The sequence below is a fragment of the Staurois parvus genome, unplaced genomic scaffold (genome assembly GCF_062004578.1).
Source record: "Staurois parvus isolate SC_StPar_1 unplaced genomic scaffold, SC_StPar_1.0 ptg000538l, whole genome shotgun sequence".
NCBI classification, from domain to species: domain Eukaryota; kingdom Metazoa; phylum Chordata; class Amphibia; order Anura; family Ranidae; genus Staurois; species Staurois parvus.
In genome coordinates, this window is record NW_028318334.1 from 3,477,344 (window position 1) to 3,494,668 (window position 17,325).

Below are 17,325 nucleotides of genomic sequence, written 5' to 3' on the forward strand. Positions count from 1 at the left end.
TATCCTCTTTAAGCAGCAGGGTTCAGAGGGGTGCCCAGGATATTTATTTGTTGTTGTTGGTGCACCTTTTTCTTTTATTTTTACTTAAAAATTGGCACTTACCTTTTTAACATTAGGTTTTAACAATTATTCCAAACAAAAGCTTGACATGATAGTAATGGTCAAAAGGTATTTTCATGGCAAATATTTAAATCTATACTCCGTTTAATTTTTAATTCCATAAGGTCTAGGCGGGTCAGAAATGCCTTTTCTTTAACCCCTAGACACCAAGCGCATGCAAATATGCGGCCTCTCGCGTCTGGGCCTTGACGCTGAGCAGCCGCATATTTGTGTGCCATTAGAAAATACATATGTGCTTAGAGTGCACATCCTGCGCGCTCCCAGCACATATGTCCGTGACTCACGGAAAGGTCCCAATCTCCCCTTGCTATTGGTACCTTTTCCGATCATGTGACCACTGTAACAGCGAATCACGGTGGTCACATGACCCTAAAACCCTGTCCGGCTTCTGAAACTCTTAAAGGGCCGGGAGGCGCCGGCGCAAAGGGGTTAAGAATCCTTTAAATATTTTTACCAATGCCAGTCTCGTGCCAAAATAGTGATTATTAGTGAGTTTATAATTTAATCTCTGTTCAAGGGAAGGATCAGTGTTCAGTCAAGAACCTATGACTGGAACATCACTTCCCTAAATCCTATAGGCTGAGGTCATTTGACCAGTGCTCTGGTAGTTGGTCACATTACTAGACCAACAGATAGTAGTAGTATTGCATTGCTCCAAGTGGATTTTATTTTTTTAGTAGCACAGAAGCAACCAAAACATTTGACAAGTTTAAAAAAAAATTATTCCTTTTAATATTTTAATTATAAAATATTGCATTTTTGGATGCAGGACTTCTTGCTCTAATCATAAAATGTTTGAACTAGGATGCTGTCTAGCAGTGCCCTTAGTTTATCTATGCAAATACTTACCTAATTGGTCCAGCTTAGATTTTCTGTTCAGATATAAAAGCAGATGGTTGAAAACTGTCATAGGTTGTCGCATATGTAAACAGAATTAAACTAGACTCTTTCATAAATGTTTAAAAGTACATTTACAAATGTCAAGACTAAAAAGTAGTTGTAGCCCATTAAAAAAGTAATATGTGCTTATATTACTGCTCTTATTAATGATTTATACTTGATCAATACATAAGGTGCTATGTATCAGGCTTAGATTTTGGGGGAGATTTGCTAAAATGGGAGCGTGCAAAATCTGGTTAAGCTCTTCATAGAAACCAATCGGCTTCCAGGTTTTTTTGTTAAAACTTTTATTGACCAATCTGAAGTTAGAAGCTGATTTGACTTCCATGCACAGCTGTTCCAGATTCCGAGTGCTCCAGGTTTCAGTAAATCTCCCCCATTGTGTCTGAAAAAAATATTTGTCTGGACTCTCCCTAAGCAGCTGTTGATATTATCTAGGTATTTTTCTAAAAGCTAAGTTTTGTTTTGTAGACTCCTGCACCCAGCAGAACGGCATCATTCTCTGAATCCAGACAAGAGGACATCACTCCAGCCAAAAAGGCCAAGCCAACTCTACCTAGTGGTAATTTAGTCTTCTAAGTACCCTTTCTGGATGTTCAAATTCCTATATCTCCATTTCATTTACAGTAACTATGATCTTTAAGGTTAGGGTTACATCTGCTGACTGCCACATTTACATATTTCAATTATCTATCACCCTGGTGACGCTGCCACAACCTTTCGTATCCCAGTAAAATATTGTAGCTGGAAAGATTAGATTACTGCTGGCCATACACTGATCGAGATTCGGCTGGTTTAGCTGTGATCGCCCAAATTCCAATCAGTGTGTGACTCTTCCCACCTGACAGAAGTCAATCATTTGATATACCTCTGACAAAGGCACATACTGGAAAACTTTTGTTGATCAGCAGCTGCAGCCAATTGGTTGCAGGCAGTCCCACTGTCAGAATACAGTATCATGGCTTGGGGAAGTTAAATTCCTTCATCTTCCTTGTTTATGGCTAAAAAAAAACATGTATAGCCAGCTTTACTCTTACGCCTTTGCAGAGAGAAAAGAATGAAAACCTCTTTTTGTGATTAGTTATAATAGTTCTTAAAGAATAATTTCTGGCAAAATTATTATTTTCCCATGCAGTGGGGCTGTGCCTGCACTGCTTGGGTTAAATGCTCGTTTTTCTATAGGGCTCGGAAAGCAAAGATATGCTTACCTGATCTGCCAATCCTCCGAGTGTAAGACCGGTCCCTGCCACTCTTGCGCCCCCCCCAAAACACACACACGCTAGCAGTCTTTTGAATGGGCTGTTCCTGACGTCATCACGCCCATTGACCAGCTCCAGAATTGACGGCAAGAACAGTCCACCGCTGGACATGGGGGAGCGTGGTTTTCCGGAGGATCGGAGGAATGGGTAAGTGCAGCTTATAACTGAGCCCATGGACAAAACGAGAACATAACCCATGCAGTGCGGGCACAGGGAGTCCATGGGAGTTCTGCTGTAAGTTCTGTCTTACCATGCTGAGCGGCTGCAATTAAAAAAAAAAAAAGGGGATCTGTGGCAATGACTGCCCCCCCCCCCCCAAACACACACATATGAGGTCAGAAGGGAGAGATGAACTCCAGGCGGTTGAGCCACAGTTTTACAGCTCCCTGAACACTTAATATGCAGCCGCTCATGCCTGTACACATGACGGGGCTGTGATGCCATGGCAAAATTTAAACACCATTGCAGAAGCAGGTGCACAAACTTGAACATACATGGTGTCTGCATTTGGGTCCATGCACCTACCCATGCTCACCTGTCAAATTTTGACATTTGGTATGTCCATGCATCCACCTGCATTTGCTGTCTGCATGCAGCTTGGGCAGATGCAGACCTAAAAATAAATTGCTCATGCACGCAGGACGGGCGGCAGCGCCTGTCTGAAAGAAACCTAAAACTGAAAAGAAAGTGTCTGTTCATTTCATTTTCTGTGTTTCAGAAATGGCAATTGTTATTTGACTAGTTGCTTTGAAAAACACAAACTCTTTACTTCTAACAATCGTATACTTTAGGCAGAGGAATGACATTTGATAAGGTTGTATGACCTATTCTGTTCCTTGTTCCTCTTCATGCTTCAGCTGCCACACATAGGTGGTAGATGATGGGGGCACACGTGGAATTGTACTCTGTAATAAAGTGTATTTAAAGCCTTTCTTGACTTTGATCTTGAGCTGTAAATCATCCCACAACAGACCTATGTGACCTCTAAACACAGAAATTGTGTCTCTCTACTTCTGTCCTTCTTAAACCCCTTCCTGCAAACCATTGTTCCCCAGCACAATGCCTAATGGCTGGGAAAACCTTAATAAACGCCCTTCCATTTAGAAGCCAGCAGATGACACTTTGCACAGCTGCTTAAACTTAAATGATATGTTCACCTTTGCGAGCATGCTACAAAACCCTCCCTCCAACATTGTGACATCGGGCTTCGAATCTTCTCCCAACATCTGCTGTCACAATTTGAAAAGAACACCCACACGGACGTGCCATTCATTCACAGAGATCTGGGAAAGAATGAAGTAAAAGTACTAACAGCCCTTGTGGCTGATGGCTTGTAGTTCTCAATGAACTACCAGGGTAATAGTTAGCACTCCATGTAGTTCATTGAGTCCTCCCGTCATTGTGTAACTGCCTGCAAGGTGCAAGCAAACAAATACACTGACAGTCTACAGGAGTCTGAGATTGCACCTGCGACCTGCTGATGCAATGCTTTACAGGCTCCTAAAAAAAAAAAAAAAATTTTTTTTTTTAACCTGCAAAATATTGTGCATTTATTATTTTTTTTTAGAAATGTGAAGTTATTCTTTAATCCCATATGCCATTGACAGAATCTCCGTTGATGATGTGCCATTTATTTAATAGTGCAACTTTCTGAACTAAAATAACTATTACAAAATAGAAAAAAGAAAAAGTACATTAGTCAGTCTATTAAAAGAGGGCTGGGAATGGAAAAAAAACAAATCTGTGTAGTAGAAAGGATATCATTTTAAAAAAAAATATACATTTTTTATTTAGGTATGCAAATTAGCCAGAGGTGTTTATAAACTTCTTGCCACCGGCGGTATGCAAATATGCGACCTTTCGGAGACTTGGCCTTGATGCTGAAAGGCCGCATGTTTGCATACCCAATGATTGCGTAAACAAATGTGCCGAGAGTGAGTGCCCTGAGTGCTCCCGGTACAGTTACCGGCACCTCATGAAAAGCTTCCAATCATGTGACCACTGTGAGAGCCAATCACAGCGGTCACATGACCCTATACCCTGCCCGCCTCCCGGCGTCATAAACCGCTTGAAGGGGCGGGAGGCGCCGGTCCCAAGGGGTTAAGATAACAGACACATGCTGACACCGCTAAATTTGGCTTGCCACCTAGGAATCAATAACCCCTTGTTCTGGAAAGGGTTAAAGAAAACTGTGCTGAGATAAATATTGATGCTGTCATTGCTGACTTCCTGAAAATGCTAGTTGTCTTACCTTCTCTGGTTTGTGTGTTTTGACACGCAGAATAAGCATTAAAGTGACATTAAAGTTTTTTTGGGGTTTCTTTTTTTTATTAAAATAACAAACATGTTATACTTACCTGCTCTGTGTAATGGTTTTGCACAGAGCAGCCCTGATCGTCATCTTCTGGGGTTCCCAGCAGCGCTCCAGGCTCCTCCTCTTAGGCAAGTGCCCCCATGGAAATTAGCTTTCCATGGTGGCACCTGTGTATGCTCACTCCTGAGCCGCTCTGCCTGCATCTATTGATACGGAGCAGGCCGGTCGACCCCACCCCCACTTGCTCGGCACAGCATTTTATTGACAGCAGCACCGCTGCTCTCGCGCACATCGTTGGATCGGATTGGGCTCCGGTAAGTATAATAAGGGGGATTTTGCAGCACAGAATGCATAGAATGTATTAAGGTGAAAAACCTTAAGGCGTTAGAACATACTCATCTGCACACCTATTATAAATATTCAAACTATTGGCTTAGAAAACCAGCCACATAAATAGCATTTTTGGAAGAAGTCAATAATGGCACCCTGCATTTCGCACTGTGTAGGTTTCCTTAAATATAAAACTTGATGAGCTGGTAGGACAACATATAATACATTTTACAGGGCCTTCATATTGCATCACTTTTGAAGCTTCAATTTTCGTCGTGCACAATAACTGTCTCATTTTAACAGATACAGCGGCCATACATGGACCAGCTAAAGGTAGGCTGGTATCTGAGAGCTGGTTGTTTGCTGTGCTCTGTCTGCACTGTGGTCTTTACAGTCCTAGTGTGTGTATTCTGCTGCCTTGCCCCACCCATCTCCACCTGTACGCATAATCTAGATTACCATTCCTGTGTGTGCAAAAAAGAATTTTGTACTTGACGTAAATTGTTTTGAAGTCTATTGAGGGACTCAAGAAGAGAGAGTCATTCTTAGACAAAATGATAATCTGCAGCTTCTGAAGGCAGCTGCATATACCCTTACTCTCTAAGAATTACTATCTTCCCATTTCTCACCAGCAGTCCGTTATTGTGGGACTGATCTGCTTTGTCGTAATATATAAAGTTATGTTTAATCTTTTTACATTGCTGCTGTTTGTTTATATCAGGGGTGTCCAACCTGCGGCCCACGGGCCGCATTTGGCCAAAGACCGCTATGAATGCAGTCCAACACAAAGCCGCAAACTTAGGTAAAAATGTTGAATTTTTAGGCATACTTTTTGTAAAAATGTGAACACATGCGGCTGAAGAAAAATTTGACAGTGTCTCTTTACTGGACTTTATAAGTTTTATCTTCCCAAAGAAAAATCTCCCACTCTTTACCATCATGCCTTACTCATGTCATCAATTTTCACCAGAACCAATAATTGTGAGCAATTAATATCAAAGACAAAGCACACGAAGGGCATAATTAGAACCAAAATATCTAATGAGAACCTTGAGAGTTCATTGAGAATTGCTACTACATCCATCCAACCAGATACTGATGTGTTAGTTTATCAAAAACGGTGTCAAATATCGTACTAGTTTTATGTTCCTTCTTTTACAATAATAAATATCACCAAAAATTGAGTTTTATTACTCAGGTACATTATCTACATCAGTGATTGTTAGCTTGATCTGCCTGACTTTTTCTAGTCTTCAACTATCCTTATTGTGAGTGTATTTTATGTGTAGCCCAAGACAATTCCTCTTCTTCCATATGGCCCAGGAAAGTCAAAAGGTTGGACACCCTTGGTTTACATCTTGCAAGTGTCTGGATTCTGAAACAAATTACATATGTTTAGTACTATGCCGAGGGCGGTTTAAATATTTCCACTTCTAGTAAATGTTTAAATGCTTGTGCTAGCCTGTGTCCAGAGCTTTTTAGTACAGTATCTGGATGCCATGGAAATAGTGCAGGCAGGAAAAAGCTCTGTTATGATGATAGCGCAGCTGCTTTTTTTTTTTTTTTCTAAGTGTAGTTACACCAAAAAAGATTTTTTTTTTTTAATACTTTTGAATAGATTGTGGAAGGTTTAAAGCCTATATGATTTTTTTGCTCAATGTATGTGTCGCCTTTAACAGACTTTATCTGACTTCCTGTTCCAGAGACAATAGGAAGGAAGAGAAAATCTTTTCAAATTGTTGAGAAGTCCCCTCTTAGCACGGGTGATCCTATTGGAAGATTCTTTCTCACATCCTGCTTGGATGCGAACTGTGTTTTTTTTTTTTTTTTTTTTTAAATTTTAACTTCTATCACTTTCTGTCCCAGTGACAGTAGTCAGATACAGCGGACTACTCATTTCAGAGGTTCAAAGACTTCAAAAGAAAGACCATACATCTTTGCTTTAACCATTTTTTAACTCAATACTTGTTTTTTTATGTATTGGCATTTGTATATGTTCGCTAACTAATTGGCTGGCATCTTAAGTGTGGGCATCCGGCTGTGACAGCTTGTGGCTTCACAGATGGGTGCCCACTGCTCATGTGCGCGTAGAGCTGCGCCTTGTGAAAGGTCTGGTAGTCTTCTGGAACCTGTCACATGACCGAGAAGACTTCAGGGAGGGGGGGACAACTTCCACTTCCGATCGCCTAGGCGATCGCAGCAGGAGTGGGAGCGAGTACCTGGTAAAGTTAGTTCTTGGTAAAGTTAGTTCTTGTGACTGTAATGATAATAATATCTGACAATTGCCAAACTTTGTGGAAGGAATATTGAACAAGGAAGTGCAACTCTCATATCTCCAAAATTCACAAATCGGAAACAAAAATGGTCATTTTATATATCATGTCTGTGGTGAGCAGCCAGAGAAGGTGACACATTTGACAGAGCATCTTTGGTAAAACACAGTCCGCTTAATACACAATTTGACTCAAAACAGCAGACGTTAAATAGAATGCAGAAATCTCATAAAACCTCCTTTATCAGACTCTTCAAAAGACTCCTAGTGAAGTCGTGATGTAAAAAACCTGTCTTAAACCAAGGCCTGAATATTGAATTGAAACCAAACTTTCATACCTCTAAAGCTCTGAACCTTGGTTCATATTCCTTAACTCTGGTGGTAAGGGTGCTGCTGGGCATAGGTGGGTGGCACAGGTCGGCGGCACTGCTCATCAGAGCCCTGATGATCAGTACTGATCACTTCTCTGACAATTGCCGGTTATCGGCAGTACTTTCCTCCTGCTGTGAAAGCGTGAGGAAAGTGCATTTACCCGGTGATCTACTGTGTCATTGGACACGGCTGATCACGTGGTAAAAGGCCGTCATGATTGACCATATACCGTATCTTTTGATCAGCTGTGTCCGTAGGGGGGGCGTGTTCTGGAATTACATCCATGGACGTTGTCCCAGAACCAGACAACCGCACTGTAGCCGTCCTTCGGGTATAGAGTGGTAGGGAACTGAACTGGTAAGTTTTTTTTTTTTTTTTTTTTTTTTTTTTTTTTATAGTTTTAAACCCCGCTTTTTACTGCTGTTTATTGTCTGTTTTGCTAAATCTATGCTACTAACTAGAAACTAAAGAAATTTACCTCTTTGGAAAAAGCTGCTATATTGTACACTCTATTACATTCCTGCCTGGTACTGTCTGCCACTCAGATAGTGGTGAGTGTTACCAACTTTTCTTAAAGGTCAGAATCCAAAGCAGGGAAAGCTCTGCACAGGGGTAGGCTGAGTATGTAATGCATTACCTTCTGTTCCCAATTGAGAGTGTAAAGTTTTATCTTGATAAGATCTTGATAAGTGGTTAATGCGGCTCCTAAACACAGTGTCCCAGAAATGTCTGGCGATAAGCAATAGGTCTGTGAGTGTTCATGTTGGTGGTTTAGAGAGAACCTCTGCTTGAAGGCAGAGGATGGATGTTCCATAAATATCCTGAAGGGTTAACTGAAAATCCTTCAAGTAGTATTAAACCCAAAAGAAAACATTTAATATATTTCAACTTACCAATTCTTAGATGTTATGGCTGTTTTAGTATTCTTTTTTAGGCTTTCTTTCTTCTATTTGCACTTGGTGATCAAGCCAGTAAGTCTGTTGTTTTTCAAAAGAACAAGCTGCCCTTCCAATGTATCAGTTACAGGGATGAGACAACCCATTGAACACTAGCAGGGGTGCCTACAATGATCAGCTTTTACTTATTTATTTCAGGTACTTATATAGCGTTGTCAATTTACCCAGTGCTTTACATATATATTGTACATTCACATCAGTCCCTAACCCTCAAGGGGTGTACAATCTAAGGTCCCTAACTCATATTCATACATACACATACTAGGGACAATTTAGACAGGATCCAAATAACCTACCAGCATGTTTTGGAGTGTGGGAGGAAACCCACGCAGGCACAGGGAGAACATGCAAACTCCAGGCAGGAGGTGCCGTGGCTGGGATTCGAACCAACAACCCTAGTACTGCCAGGCGGAAGTGCTAACCATTTAGCCACTGTGCTGCTATGTAAAGCCTTTATCCCACAAGAAAATAAATGGTTTGCTGTAACTGCTTATAATTTGTTAACTTGAGTTTGCCTTCAATTTGTTAGTGTAGTTAAATTCATTAGTACACCTAACACTCACCTCACCCCAGACTGACAATGCTGCTGTCCAAAGGTACCCCCTGTGCTCCAACATCTAGAGTGGAGGCATTCTAATACAGGAGGTGTGTTACTTACCAGATCACCAGGTGAAAACAGAGGGGAGGGGAAGCCAAAGAAAATAAAATTAATTCAGGCAATACGTTTAATGATTACTAAGCTGCAATATATTATACAAGGGTTCTTCAAAAAGTTTCCTAATTTTTTCAAACATTAGTATAGATATAAAATTGCAGAAACCTTTTGAAGACTCTTCATATTTTTGTTTTGGGTTTCATACTGCTTTAACAATGTATACCATACTGTATGCCATAGCAAGTCCTTAGGTGGTTAAAGATGCACTTACTAAGTGTATTGTTTGACATGTACCATATAATCTGCTTTTTCAGTATATAATGTCACCAAGGTTTGCCTTTTTTTGGCCTATTCCCAGTTTTGTTTTTCAATCCATTTTCCCCAGTGGATAGTTAGTCATACATTACTACATACTCAAATGCTAGTTAGAATATGTTTACAGAGTTTATCTGCAATATTTGCGGCCTGTTATTATGTGTGATTTAGGTATAATGGCGCTGGCCTCGCTTTCTTTGACAAATGTACTAAATGCAGCTTTGTAGCTGTTTCCCAAATAACATTTATTCTGGTAAATATTAATGCTTCATAACAAAGGATATGTTCAATTGCCACTTAACAACAGAAAAAGTATCACTTGCAAACTTCTTCATTTGTTTGCCATGCATGATAGTGGAGAAATGGTGAGGAAAATGGATTGTCCATCTGAAATTTTGTAGATACATCCTTTTTGTTGTGTTAGGTGCCCATGTCCTTTTGATTTCTGTGTGCTTATTGTCCTTTGCCACCTCTCTGCTTAAATTCATTCCTGTGTCTGTTGCCCCTCATTTTCACCTTTACCACTCTTCTCTCACTGATCTATGTTTAATCTATTGCAGCAAAGGCCACTACACTGTTTAGCCGTCACACCAAATCTATTGTATGGGGTATGCAGACCCGGGCTGTGCAAGGCATGCTGGATTTTGACTATGTCTGTTCACGCTCTGAACCGTCAGTGGCTGCAATGGTTTACCCTTTCACGTAAGTTCCACATTGCAACATTATAAAGATGCATGTACTGTAATTGTGCATCCTTGATATTTAAATGCTTAATTGCCTCAGTTAGAAACCAGCCAAAACTTTCATTTTAATTTTCGATAGAGTGGGAAAGGGTTAGAACCTTTGCCTGATTTTACCATGTCTCTGTCCTGTTACGGAAAATTTCCCTTACTTCCTATTTAGTCACTGAGACAGGTAGAGGGTTGAATGTTTCCAACAAGAACACAGACTCCAGTAGGAGCTTGATTTTCGCATACCACAAAAAGGGTTGGAAACTAGGCAGGTTTTGGGTCTTTAACCACTTGACAACCGGCTATAGCCGAATGACGGCTACAACGCGGTTGCCCAGTTCTGGGAGGACATAACACTCCCCCAGTAGCACGTGTCCGGCGCTGTCTGTGATCGCTGTGTCCTGTGGACACAGCTGATCACATGACAAGGTAAAAGGCCAATTACAGTGGCCTTGTACCATGTGCTCAGTGAGTGTCACCTTGTGTGTCTGTACCAAGGCCAAACATTCCAGGGGATATAAACTTTTTATCATGGCCATTTAGGTGATTTCTGTTATCATTATGATTTATAAAGGAGCCAAACAACTATTTGATAATAAATGGCTTCATATGATCATCATCCTTCAATAAAAGAGCATTGTTTGCCATGATCAGTCATATTTTCAATATCAATGCCAAAATTTCGCAATTTCTGCCAAGGTATGCAAACTTTTGAGCACAACTGTATGTGCAATACAAATATATCAAACTCTTATGTGTCACCACTAACTGAAAAAAATAACAAAGGAATCCAAATGTGAAGCCAAAAATGTTGAATTCAGTGGTTCTTCGTTTATATGAGAAATGACAGATGTGGATACCAAACGCCACCAAACGTCTTAATGATAAGCCCCACAGCACCTCGGTGTACAACAGAGGGAGGCTTACCAGAATCATATGACCCCCAATTAAGACTGGTCTACCAGCAGTTGTGTATCAATCCAAGATATCCAGCTTTCCTGAAAACCACATGTCAAATGGTGGTACAGCTGTGTTATGTCAGATCACTGTGCATATATACTCAGTTGGACATAGTATCACGAAAAAGAAAAAAAACAGGCTCTCCATAGTGTAATCTCAATGAATACACTAATTTAATGTGGTAAATGCACTTACAATAAAAAGATGACAACCAGGCACTTCATATCATATAAACAACTCATACTCTAGAATCCAAGATGGCCATGGTGGTATCACGTATACGTAGTGGTGTGTGCTCTGTCTCTGCCCTACTAGTTTCGTCAAATGTTAATGACGTCAGTGACATCAGAAGCACGGAGACACACGCTGCCACTCATCCCTTTTTATACAGAACGACACAAGAAGGAAGACATCTTAATTAGAGCAGAGTACACAGGGAGAAGATTGATAGTTAACCCTGCATACAAATTGCATTCCTAACACATTCAGTGCTGTCTCATGGTACTATAGCAACAAAAAAGTGTGAACAACTTCTATAATGAGCCATCTTGTGGTCAAAAGTAAGATTGACTACAAAAAGTTAAAAACAAGTGCAGAAAATAATCAACATAATATTCTTCCTGTGTTATAAAAAAAAGTTGATTTAAAAACAAGAAATGTATTCTACAAATATTACAATATCTTTTAGACAAATATTATTCCCTAAAAAATTTCTGGAAATATGTTAATATATGGTTATTACCAAATATAAGATCTACAAAATCATTATATAAAAACTATAGGAGCACCTGAAATTTACCTGACAAAGAGAAACACTGAACCAGAGGTCAAGAAAGGGGAACAAAACCAGAAATAAAAATTAAATATAAAATGAAAATTGTAAAGAACATTAGTAATAAAAATCAAAATATAATATAATCCAATATTCTAAGAAGAATATCAATTGGTGGTGACACACAAGAGGCTGAAATACATGATGGCTGGACACTATGCTGGGTGCCACTGGCATTTAGGACTCATGAACTGAACGTAGAAATTCTGAATGCACAAGACCCCAGGTGAGAGCACAGCTCAGTACAGTGTCCAGCTTTTGTGGATTTCAGCCTGTCCTAGATTTTGATAGGCTGCTGTCAGTAGGGCTGGATGCCACTCTTGGGTACTCGTAAACACAGGAATTTGACACTGACGTGCCAAACTGCCTATGTGCATGTAGGTAATATTTGGTCTTGTTCACTGAAGAGACTGTCTTCAGTTCCGCTATGGTTCCCAAGAACTCAAGTTTTTTTGTTCATTTTCAACCTGTTGGGTTAATTTATAGCAAGAGATGGTCCTTCGTGGGGAATTATCTGCACAATATAAGGGCTCATGTACATGAGCAGCTCCTAAACTCGAGTTTAGGAGCTTTTGGCATTTTAAACTCAACTTCATAAAAGCCTGTGTGTCCATGTACACATAGGCTTTTAGCAGAGTTTAGGAGCTGCTGTGTTTAGGTGAGGTTAAACCCCCCCCTCATTTGAACGCAGAAGAATCGTGTTCAGGATAGGAACGTTTTGACCGCGGGAAAACGAAATCGCGGCGCAACCGCAGTACTTCAATTTGTGGTTTCCCGTGGCCAGCGGACAGGGTAGGCTCGTGTACATGGAGTCTTAGATTTGCTGATTTGCACTGAACTGTGAATTTCACTTTCATTATTTGCATATCACGATGAATGGTTTCTTCCCACACTCCAAAGACAGGCTGGTAGGTTAATTGGATCTTGTCTAAATTGGCCCTAGTATGTGTATGTATGAATGTGAGTTAGGGACCTTAGATTGTACGCCCCTTGAGGGTTACGGACTGATGTGAATGTAATATATATATATATGTGTGTGTGTATATGTAAAGCGCTGCGTAAATTGATGGCGTTCTATAAGTACCCGAAATAAATAAATAACCTGCAAAGGATATTATTCCTTTATCCCAATCAACTTCTGGTTGATTGATTCTCCTGTGTTAGAACTGCAGTATTTTACTCCTTGAAAGCAACCGCTTTTTATTTCTATAACCCGACACCTGCTAAAACAATTTGTGGAATATGGACTGTTCCCATTAACTGTTGTAATGGTCATTGGCCAGGATATGGACATTCAAGAATATTGCCCTTCTTGGCTCAATGCACACTAGCGTTTTTTATAAGCTCCCAAGACACTAGGAAACAAATGCTGATAATAGCGTTTTTATGCCAGCTTGTAGTAGCATTCTAGTAGCTTTTAGAAGCGTCTAGGATTGTTAGCGTTTTATTAGCATTTTTACAGTACATGAAGAGAAAAAAAGCTTGATAAAGCTGTTAGGAGTGTTTAGCAATTTTTTTGCTCCCAAAAACACTACAAATTTTTTTTTTCTTTTTCTTTTTTTTCTGGTCCTAAATGCTTGAAAAACACTTCTAGCAATAGATGGTGTGCATGCACACATAGGATAATACTATTAGCTTCTAGGAGCAGAGAAAAATGCTCAAATCTTCTTAAAAAAACACTAGTGTGCATGAAGCCTTGAACTGTTAATAAACTTTAAAACAGGCTTTTAAAATCTCTTTAGCTAGAGGCCTTGTGGAGCAATTCATCCTTAATAGTTACCAAAGATGCAGTGAAGTATTTCAAGTTGGAAATAGATTGATGGCAACTGGGACGCCATTATTTATTTATTTATTTATTTTTAATCTGCCCTAGTAAACAGCAGAAACTAGTAGATAGAGGAAGAGACTCATCATCTTTTCCTGGCCCAATATTTAAATCATTAGAATATTTGCTTTCATCACTCTTTTCGTTAGTATACCTGAACCTTGTGCAACTTTCTTTTTACCAGTGGGGATCATAAGCAGAAGTTTTATTGGGGTCACAAAGAAATCTTGATACCAGTCTTCAAGAATATGGCGGATGCTATGCGGAAACACCCAGAAGTGGATGTGCTCACGAACTTTGCATCTCTGAGATCGGCATATGACAGCACTGTGGAGACCATGAATTATCCTCAGGTTACTGGCAGTCTTGCCTATTTTCTTCTGACTAGTCATCTCTTGGATTTTTTTTAAACCTGTCACAGTATGCTTTGGTGGTGCAGTTAATTGTGACAAAGTGGAAAACTCATAAGGGGAAAGTTTTTGACCTGGCAAAAGCGACTTTGTTAGAGGGACTTTTTTGTATTTGTAGATTTATATTGACCGATGTCCATTTAATTTATGTCTGTAGATCCGAACCATTGCAATCATTGCAGAAGGAATTCCAGAAGCTTTAACCAGGAAGCTCATCAAAACTGCTGATGAGAAAGGAGTCACTATTATTGGGCCTGCTACAGTAAGTGTTGGGTTTTCTGTATATAGATAGGTGTGAGTTCTGGGCTATGTACCAGTGGAGAAAGTGAAATCCTCACCACCCAAAAAAATTAATAACATAAATATGCTTATGTTGACAACATAGACTGCATTGTGTAAAAGTCAACTCATATAGGTTTTATTTCTACCTATGTGCTGTCTACATAGGAGAGCATAAAAAGGAGCCTTTTCTGTTGGAGATAAAGTAACAAATCCTAAATTACAGAAATGATTCATCAGGAACATAAATGTGTAAAAGAAATAAAATTCCACACCAAAGGGTTATTTACACTTGTAAATGTAACATTTTGATGTAAATGATCGTGTGATAAAAGAACACTACAGTAATACCTCAGTTTACAAATTTAATTCGTTTTACAGGGCTTTTCGTATAGTGAAAAATTCGTAAACCGAAACACCGTTTCCCATAGGAATGCATTGAAAACCAATTAATCTGTTCCAGAAGTCTGAAAAAAGTAAACACTACTAAAATACTGCATGATTTATTTTATTAATTCATGTGGTATTTTAGTAGTGACAACCATGTGTTAATGTTTCAGCTGTCAGCGGGTTCCCCACTGACAGCTGAATGTAAAAGAATTGCCAGCAATTAAAAAAAATAATTAAAAAACATTGTGGGGTCCCCCCTCCCATCCATACCAAGCCCTTCGGGTCTGGGATGGATTTTGAGGGGAACTCCCACGCCAAAATTGGAAAAAAAAGAAAATGGCGTGGGGGTCCCCCCCAAAATCCATACCGGACCCTTATCCGAGCATGCAGCTCGGCAGGTCAGGAAAGGGGGGGAGGATGACGAGCGAGCGCCCCTCCTGAACCATACCAGACCAGGGGGGGTGCTTTGGGGCAGGGGGGGGGCTACATAGTATCTGTACTCATTCACAAAAAAACAAAAAGTGTAGTGTGAAAAAATAGACAGGACACGATCTTTGACAAGTCCTTTATTAAAAGAAAAAACTAAAAGAATGTCCCCCGCAGTAGATCCAACGGCAATCACATTGTTCATTTGTATTACTGAATTATTCAATAAAAACTATTGGAATATAAAAAGTGAATTTTATTATGTGTCCAAAATAGGGGGGTGGGGAAATACGGCTCTTGTATCAAAAGGGAAAAGCCCATCTAGAGCATAACTTTTTTTCTTCAGTTTTGGGTAGTGTAGGAAATAGCTAAAGCCCTCGTTAGGGTTTTATGCCATCTGTGTCCCATTCTGGAAAATTACCTTAACTTCCTGTCTCGTAGACACAGCAGAAAGTAATCTCTCTGAAATAAGGGTAGTCCCCATTTAGGCTAATGTACAGGGATGCAGAAGATGTACATCATGAGGGGTTTGTGTACAGTTGCAGCCAACAGCCTGTACAAATCAATGACAGGCTGACAGACGCAGTGGCTGTAGGAATGTAACGCACATCTATGAGTGGTCATAGATGCATTCTCAGATACATGTATACAACCTCATCGTCTGCTAGTCTGTCATGGATTTTACAGGCTGCTGCTCTCAATTGTAGGCAAAGACGTATGACTCCCTAGCACAGAAGTACACTTCTTGAAGATGCCCATAGACAATTGTCACGGGAAGAAATATCCCCTTATTTTTCCTCATCCTGTTCCAGTGAGAACTTCGTGGTCAGTAAGGCATATAAAAGGGTTAATCTCCACAATAGACACAGACCACAATACAAAGCTCACAGAGGTTCTACCTTTTTCTTGTCTATTTTAAACAAAATAAAAAAGGTTTAGATGCACTTTTAATTGCCCTGGAATGCAGGGACGTCATGCTGGTAGTATCAATTATTTTAATTTTGGTAAAATACTGGAGCTGTCCTTATTGTCTTTAGGTTGGTGGCATCAAACCTGGTTGCTTCAAGATTGGCAACACGGGGGGAATGTTGGATAACATTTTGGCTTCCAAGCTGTATCGTCCCGGCAGTGTTGCCTATGTATCCCGCTCTGGTGGTATGTCTAATGAGCTCAACAACATCATCTCCAGGACCACAGATGGCGTTTATGAAGGAGTAGCCATTGGTGGCGACAGGTAAAAACCTTTGAAATTATAAGCTCGCCTTTGAAATCATAAGCTCACCATTGAACGTGAAAAATGTAAAACATTATTGATGAATTACATATATGTTTAATTTAGATGTTTTACTTTTCAATATATTTTAGTTTTTAAATGATGTATATTACTTTGTACTCCAGTTTTTATTACTTTCAACAGTTTCAATAAGCCTCTGCAAGTTGAACTGTCTTATTGGCAGCTGCTGTTAGATTAGGGTGTTTCCAATAGCTGTAGAACACCCACCAGCAAGTGTTGAAAGAATAGATTGGGGCAAGGACATAACCAAGTTAATTGTGAAAAAGAGAAAAGATTAGTAGGAAAGCATTACCATCAATGTTCTCTAGTAAGCGTATGCTTACACAGGCACAATTTTAGTTTTATTTCGGGTATTTACCAAAACATAGTCAAGCTATAGTCAGATAATGGATATGGGCTAAAAGTGCACACTCTCAGGTTTAATTTGAGGGTATGTACATCCAAACTGGAGGAAGGGTTTAGGAATTACAGCTCTTAAGAGTAGACATCCCCCTTTTTCAAGGGACCAAAAGTAATTGGACAATTGAATCAAAAGCTGTTTCATGGCCAGGTGTGGGCTACTGCATTATTTATTCATCAATTAAGCAGGTAAAAGGTCTGGAGTTCATTCTAAGTGTGGTATTTGCATTTGGAATCTATTGCTGTGAAATCATGTGTTCAAAGGAGTTGTCCATGCAAGTGAAAC

The 17,325-nt window shown here is 39.8% G+C and overlaps 1 protein-coding gene across 2 annotated transcripts in view; it reads left to right on the top strand.

Annotated features, from left to right (window-relative positions):
• ACLY (ATP citrate lyase) overlaps positions 1 to 17,325 on the top strand; it is a 109,972-nt gene that overhangs the window by 69,461 nt on the left and 23,186 nt on the right. Inside the window, exons 13-18 of one of the 2 annotated variants that reach the window (XM_089690637.1) lie at positions 1,492 to 1,582; positions 5,227 to 5,256; positions 10,054 to 10,195; positions 14,026 to 14,194; positions 14,409 to 14,513; positions 16,384 to 16,580. In XM_089690637.1, the coding sequence (XP_089546763.1) occupies positions 1,492 to 1,582; positions 5,227 to 5,256; positions 10,054 to 10,195; positions 14,026 to 14,194; positions 14,409 to 14,513; positions 16,384 to 16,580 (734 nt within the window). The remainder of the gene's footprint in view (positions 1 to 1,491; positions 1,583 to 5,226; positions 5,257 to 10,053; positions 10,196 to 14,025; positions 14,195 to 14,408; positions 14,514 to 16,383; positions 16,581 to 17,325) is intronic. The other variant, XM_089690638.1, reaches the window with a different exon arrangement.